Below are 7795 nucleotides of genomic sequence, written 5' to 3'. Positions count from 1 at the left end.
TAATTTTTTTCTTAAAAATAAATCAATCCAACAAAGTCATTTCTTCGTAGCGTCCTGTCAAACTTTCCAATCCCATTATCCAAGAGCTTTCCTTTTGCTTGCCTTCCCTTTTCCTCTTCAGCTGATAGCCAATTCCATTAACGCGGCTAGACTCGGCCACTTCCTCTTGGATTCCGATGATGGAAGCTTGGAACTCTAGTTTCTTCTTTACCCAGCAATTTCAATGAACTTATGCAGCGAAATCTGGTACGAAAGTCTTTCATAATTTGCTCTGGTTTATATACCATTTAAGTATCCATTTGATGTTTGAGTCTCATTCTGATTCCAACCAAGATTTTAAAGTTGATATTAGCCTTCTTGCGATTGTTTCTTCAATTATTGGCCAAGAAAACTTAATCAAGCGGATTAGAAAAAAAAATGCTATCTATATGCATATAGGAAGGAGCCAGACGTGTGGCAGAAATGATTAAAATTAAAGAAAAGTATCCTCTACGTTAGCATAAGCAGAAAATAATTTGATGCTAAAAGTCCATTATGTTGAACTTTATATAATATAAATGGCCTTAACTTTCCTTTCTTTAACATGATCTATTGGTTTGTTGATAGAAAACATTAAATTGAATTTGAAGTTTGATTTTTGATTTCTGAATTATTCATACATTTGAAAAGTCACTATTTTATTCAACAAGCAATAGAATACAATATTTCTAACTTAAGAGCACCTAGTCAACCTGCATGCTTCTAGCTGGCTTCACTTTCAATTTGGGTCACATCAGGATCGAGGCTATATTTATTTGTTATTGTGGAGACCAATTCATTAAACCAATGGCCATTCTTCCTTATTTACTTGTTCTTCTCGATCTACTTTTGTTCTTCTCCAGATTTTCTTTTGCAGCTGATACCATTACCCAGCTCGAATCTCTTATTGATGGCAAAACCTTGGTTTCAAAAAATGGGATCTTTGAATTGGGTTTCTTCAGCCCAGGTAGTTCCACAAACCGTTACATTGGAATATGGTATCACAAAATCCCAGGTAGAACTGTTGTTTGGGTTGCCAATCGTGACAAACCTGTCAAAAACAACTGCATGTTGAGCATAAACATTGAGGGACATCTTGTGCTTCTCAACCATGACGAGACTGTCGTTTGGTCAGCAAATTCCACCACAAAGGCCTTGAGTCCAATTGTGCAACTCTTAGACTCTGGAAACTTGGTTCTAAGAGATGCAAAAGAAAAAGATCCCCAAATCTACCTGTGGCAAAGCTTTGACTATCCTTCTGATACTCTTTTGCCTGGAATGAAGATTGGATGGGACCTAAGAACTAGTCTTAATCGACGTTATATAGCATGGAAGAATTGGGATGACCCCTCTTTTGGAGACTTCACATTAGAGCTTACACATCACAATTATCCTGAAGTAATAGCTTGGCAAGGCCCAACAAAGTATATGAGGAGTGGCCCTTGGAATGGTGTCCGGTGGAGTGGTGACTCTCATGCATTGAAGAATCCACTGCATGAATCAAAGTTTGTGTGGAATAAGGATGAGGTTTATGGAACATATGATGTCAAAAACAAGTCACTGATTACAAGATTTGTCTACAACCAAACGTTGTACTCAGCAATGGACGTAATGTGGATTGAAGATAATCAAAGGTGGATTACATTTAGTTTTATGCCAATTGACAATTGTGATAGATATAATCGTTGTGGCCCAAATGGAATTTGCATCATTGGTGAGACACCAATATGCCAGTGCATGGCAGGATTCCTACCAAAATCACCCCAAAATTGGAATGCCATGTACTGGACTGAAGGATGTGTCCGCAATAAATCCTGGAGTTGCAAGGAAAATAACAAGGATTATTTTGTGAAATTTAGTGGGATGAAATTGCCAGATACTACATATTCTTGGGTTAATGCAAGTTTGACGCTTGAGGAATGCAAATCCAAATGCTGGGAAAATTGTTCTTGTACTGCTTATGCTAATTCAGATATTCGTGCAGGAGGTAGTGGTTGTGCCCTATGGTTCCATGATTTAACCGATATAAGGCAGATTGCTTTTGAGGACCAGGATATATATATTCGTCTTGCCTCTGCACAAACAAGTATGGCATTTTAGTTCTGATTTTTCATTAGTAATCTTTGGGTGCTTTAGCAACCTCAACTTTTTATCTATTAACTGTTAGTTGAATTCCTTGTGAAGCTCAACATAATGAAGCTAATGGAAATAAGACAAAGGTGATTGCCGTAATAGTGACCACTGTGTTGGCTCTTGTAATGCTTTTGATCATTTTCTTTTACATTTACGGGCACGGAAGAAACTCTACAGGTACCATTACTTATATGCTTTTATGGACAATTAAGTTTTGAATGAAAATGATAGAGCTTGATTCCATTATGTTTCTAAAAGAACAACATGTTTTCCTTTGTTTTTTGCTTTTTTAGTATTTCTTACATTTAGTTTATTAAAATGTAATGGAGCTACCTATAAATGATATTGAAAATATAGCTGGTGCTACTAATGTCTTTTCCCCTCTTTATATCTACTTATTTCATTCAGTTTGCAAAAGTGAACTAAGAAAACCTTGTTGGCAGCAAACAAGGAAAAAGGCTCAGAAGGAAATATGGAGCTGAAAACCTTGTTAGCAACAAACAATGAAGAAGTCTATGAAGGAAATATGGAGGTACATATTTTTGATCTTGCAGTAATAGCTAATGCTACTAATAACTTCTCATCTAAGATGAAGCTTGGCCAAGGTGGTTTTGGACCTGTATACAAGGCACGTATGCAATTAACTTGTTAGTAAGAGTAGAAAATTACATTCAATCCACTCATGATTTGTGATATTACATACTGACAATAATTTATATGATGTAAAATTGGTAGGGTATACTTCCAAATGGACAAGAAATTGCAGTGAAACAACTTTCACAAAACTCTCACCAAGGATTGGTTGAATTTAAGAATGAAGTCAAATTGTGTGCCAAACTTCAGCACCGCAATCTTGTTAAGGTTCTTGGTTGTTGCATTGAAGGAGAAGAGAAAATGCTCATATATGAATATATGCCCAACAAGAGCTTAGATTCATTTATTTTTGGTTTGTATGGATAAATAACTATTCGTTGGTAAGCTTTCTTCCTTTTCTTTAATTTCTCCTTGGATAGTGATAAATGTCATTCCATAAATTTCTAGGTACTTCAAGTCAATTTCTAGATTGGCTCAAGCGCTTTCACATTATTTGTGGAATTGCTCGAGGACTTATGTATCTTCATCAAGATTCTAGATTAAGAATTATCCATAGAGACCTTAAGTTAAGTAATATATTATTAGATATTGAATTAAATCCAAAAATCTCAGATTTTGGATTGGCAAGAATATTTGGAGGAGATCAAATTGAAGATAATACAAGGCAAATAGTTGGCACATAGTGAGTATGTTTAATGATATTTTGATTTTCTATATTTACACATTATTGAATATGATATTAATTGATTGTAACTTGTAATAGCGGTTATATGGCACCAGAATATGCAATTAATGGACTATTCTCTATCAAATCTGACGTATTCAGCTTTGGAGTAATACTGTTGGAAATGGTGTGTGGCATGAAAAATAGGGGACCTTTCTTATCAGACCAAAGTGTTAATCTTATTGGACATGTTAGCAACAATGAACCTAACTTTGTTTTTATCTTTCTTAAAGTTGTAACTAATAAGATGTTTTGAATTGTTGTAGGCATGGAGATTGTGGAAGGAGGAAATCCCATTGAAATTGATTGACAAACATTTGGGGAAGTCTTATATTGAATCAGAGGTATTGAGATGCATCCATATCGGTCTTCTTTGTTTGCAATGCCATTCTGATGATAGGCCAAACATGACATCTGTGGTTGTAATGTTGAATAGTGAGAGTGCCTTGCCTCAACCTAAAGAACCTGGTTTCCTTCTGGAAACCATGCCAATGAGGGGAGAATTTTCTCCTAACAATCATGCTACTCCTTCAAGCAATGAAATATCTATCACGTTGGAAGCAAGATAATTACTTCTTAATTTTGTAATGAGCTTACCCTTTTAGGACAAGACTAGTTAGCTGCAATAATGAAATATGATGTTGATTCTAAATAGCTCTCTTGATTTGGCATACTGCTTACTGTTTATTTAAAAAAAAAAATCTCTTTTTTGATTGACTCTGGATTAAAACCATTATTAACAATGGCTTTGATAAAATTTGTTGGGATTGACTTCCCAAAAAAAAATAAACAACAGACGTTAGCTCGCAAATTTCGGCTTGTCAATCCTTAATGAAACTTTTTCTATTTGAATTTCATGTGCTTGAATTGAATAGAAAATATTTAATTAACAAATGGAATAGCAAATACGTTATGTGATAGAAATAATTGAACTCATGTGGTATGATTATGTATTGAACAACAATTTTATTAGTTTTATTTGTTAAAAATAAAGCTAGTTTGCTTTACATTAATTGGGGGAAGTAGAAAATATAGTTTTGATGGCATATGACAATTATGTTGAATAACATTTTTTAGTTAAAATAAAAAAGCCTCAATGTTTTTCCCCTCATCATATACACATTAAATTTAAATCCTTTAAAGTTGAGATATGTGAATTTCAATAAAAATTTCCTTTTTTAGTATTTTTTTTATAAAATATAAACTATTTTCTTCAAACCTTTAAAAGGCAAATTTCACTAAAATTTACATATTTAATTTTAGAAGATTTAAATTCATACACATTACTTCAGTATTATTAGAACCAAATTAAACGCATTGGTTCGACCACTAGGATACTAACCATGTATCTAGTTTGAAACACCCTAGAATCAGCTAAAAAGTGAACTGCTAGAAAATCAATTGGAAGCATTCTTAAGCATTATTTTTTTTATTCTTAATACTTTAAAGCTATTTTATTTTTATTTTTTTTTTTTGTTAGTTTTAATTTATTTAATGGTGTGGGTGTGGGTGTGGGTGTGTGTGTGTGTGTGTGTGTAATTAATCTAACATGTTTGATCATTTCAATGATTTATAATGGATGGATGATAAATAGTTTTATTGTAATGTTGATATGATTGACAGTAGATTAAGTATGCAAGACTAAAGATAAAAATAAATATTGTCTAAAATATTTTTATTTGTTATATAACATATTATTTAAATTAATTTAATTAAAATGGATTTGATCCTTTAACCTTAAACCAATATCTTGGTTAGTTTAATGCCTAGTCTAATTTTGAAAACATTGCTTCTAATCAATATTATAACATCCCGAATTTTGGGTTTAGATGCTTAAGAATATGCTAGAATTCAATATGCTACTAAGCTCAATTAATTAGAAGTCCCAAAAAGCACTTAGAAAAGATAGAATGACTCTCAAGGATCAATCATAATTTAATAGTCAATGTGGGGCAAAAGCATAATATTCTTAGAGGTTTCAAGGAAATATTCCTAATTGAGAAATTAATGAGCAAGTTAAAGTCCAGAAGTGTCCAGGATATAGGCAAAAAGGAATAAATGAGGACTAAGAGGTAATAGAGGTAGTTAAGATTAATCTTGGAGAATAATCAGTGAAGTTGTCACATTAAACAAGAGGTAGATTTATTTGACAACTTTATCCCTATGTTCTAAGTCTCCTAAAAAAGGATCATAATTAGATCCTAAAAATCATAGTAGATCCAAAAAGGACTATTGAGATTGCAGTTTGTAACATCCTAGAAATTTGAACTCAATTAACTAAGCTTAATTAGGGTGATTAAGTTTATTGATGAGATGTGTGGCCAAAGAAATCTAGCAAATGTATTTGGTTGTGATTCTAGTCCTAAATTCAGGTCCGAAGTGAAGTCAGATCACATGGATGTGAAAAAGGGAGAAAATCTAAAGGAAGTGGTTTTGAGCCACTTGTCATGGAGCATGTCTATTAATCAGTGAAGGAGAGACCTCTTTGTGCCATGCACTGTGCGTGGTGCATTTGTCATGGCATATTAATGTCTAAATATTACAATTATGATGATGGTTGGGAGTGTTAAATAGTCATTAATGGTTGATTGTTGGCTTAATAGAGCTCGGTAAACCTAATGGGTATGATTGGGAGTGAATTTGTGATTTTCATAAAAAGATAATGTGGAGTTAGAATATTGAAAATTGTTCAAATAAATGATATAATGATGATATCCTTGTGATTTTGTTATAGATTAACCAAATTGGTACCACTCAAGCTTGAGGAAAGCTTTAGGAAGTTGTGTTTTGAGGGATAAACCTTTAACCTCTCAAAGGTTTGAGGTAATCAGGAGAAAATCTAGTTTGTATAGTTGTATGTTAATTAATTATTTGTTGAATGAAATTGTGTAGAACTTGTTAGGTGTTTATAGACTCATTGATATAAATTTTGGCAATGTGATGTGATATATGTGTAACATTGCGTGGGTGGCTAATGATGATATGCATGTTTATACTTATGTGATTAATAATGATGGGTGAGAGCATGTTATTATGAAAATGATGAATATGTGATATTTTGATTTGTGGAGTATAGTAGAGAAAGAAAATTATGTGAACATGATATGATGTGATTAATGTTGTTGAATGGCATACAACTTGTTAATATGTGCATAGCATGATCATTAAGGTAGGAGTTTGCCTATAGGGAGATGATTAGATTGGTAAATCTCCATAGTAATGGCAACTTACTGTTGGAATTGGAAGCTTTCCTTGGAATTGACCGTTAGAATTGAAATGTAGCCATTGTCCTCTAGTTAGTTTAAAACTATCCCACTTGTTCTTCAAGGAACTCGAACCTAACTAATCTTCATCGATTCATGAGGAGGCTAAGTTAAGAGTACGACATCCCATGATTGCTACTATTAGTGCAAACCATGGATCACGAGTGAGTGGGTTTGCCCTGGCCCCATAACTCCTCACAAATAAAAGGCTAGGTTAGTCTAAGTTATAGACATAGCCACTGAATAACCACTAATTTCTTGTCAATGGTATCAAGAGGGTATAAAGTTGGTATTAATCATACATTCTATTTCTGGCAACATGGTTGTCATTATTTTGGTTTGGCATGTTTTCATTATGTGCACATTGTTATTATTGCGACTCCAAGATGTGTATTTTTAAAATAAATGTGATAATATGAATTAGTGCCCAGTCACATGGTTGTTAGCTTTATGGCCAAGGCTATAATCATTATTCATGTATGTGATACTTCTGAAGTTATTATAATTCCATTTGCATCTATAATTAATTGATGAACAACTGTATAGGCTAGATTGACCTTGGTTATTGATTGGTTATAGTCATTCCTCATTTCTTAACATCACAGGGCCTAGCTCATTGAGGGCCTAGCTCATTGAATCAGGATTGGGGAAAATAAATAGAGGTTTAAGATCATGTGAAAATCTTGTCAGTATGCCTCTAGATTTACTTTTATGTGTATTTTGATTGTTAATTTTCCAATTAGGATAGCATAATCAATTTTTGAACTACTTGCACTCATACTTTGATGTTTTGAATGTATTTTGTGCTTAAGTTTGTGTGTGTTGGAGTTGTAGAGCTTAATAGGACTAAAATACTAGTGCAAGTAAGATATTGGGTAATTGGTTGATCATGGTTGAATACTTGATGGATTTATGCAAAGTTAACTCCCCCTAATATTTTTTGTGAATCAACAAGTTGAGTGTTGAAATTATGAATTATGTGTATTGGATTGAATGTGGTATGTTGCACATGTCCATAATAGTCTATTAAGTATGGTCTAAAGGTTGGTATAGGCTTTTGACA

General features: G+C 33.2%; 1 protein-coding gene across 1 annotated transcript; it reads left to right on the top strand.

Annotated features, from left to right (window-relative positions):
• Window positions 1-1146: 1146 nt before the first annotated feature.
• On the top strand, window positions 1147-4121 carry LOC129322539 (G-type lectin S-receptor-like serine/threonine-protein kinase At4g27290). The gene is made up of 7 exons (XM_054968847.1): window positions 1147-2104; window positions 2203-2328; window positions 2595-2779; window positions 2887-3097; window positions 3193-3427; window positions 3509-3596; window positions 3736-4121. The coding sequence occupies exons 1-7, from the start codon at window positions 1297-1299 to the stop codon at window positions 4036-4038; spliced, it is 1956 nt and encodes a 651-aa protein (XP_054824822.1). The 5' UTR covers window positions 1147-1296; the 3' UTR covers window positions 4039-4121.
• Window positions 4122-7795: the final 3674 nt, after the last annotated feature.

The sequence above is a fragment of the Prosopis cineraria genome, unplaced genomic scaffold, assembly GCF_029017545.1.
Source record: "Prosopis cineraria cultivar Desert tree isolate PC_DT_omini unplaced genomic scaffold, ASM2901754v1 PC1, whole genome shotgun sequence".
In the NCBI taxonomy this organism is placed as follows: Eukaryota; Viridiplantae; Streptophyta; class Magnoliopsida; order Fabales; family Fabaceae; genus Prosopis; species Prosopis cineraria.
Note: the sequence above shows the minus strand (reverse complement) of the source record. Positions and strands in the feature narration are given on the sequence as shown.

Coding starts and splice junctions, on each gene's coding strand:
- LOC129322539 (XM_054968847.1), top strand. CDS start 1,297: ATGAAGATTGGATGGGACCTAAGAACTAGTCTTAATCGACGTTATATA. Junction 2,105..2,202: donor TCTTGCCTCTGCACAAACAA/GTATGGCATTTT, acceptor TTCCTTGTGAAG/CTCAACATAATGAAGCTAAT. Junction 3,597..3,735: donor GAGTAATACTGTTGGAAATG/GTGTGTGGCATG, acceptor GAATTGTTGTAG/GCATGGAGATTGTGGAAGGA.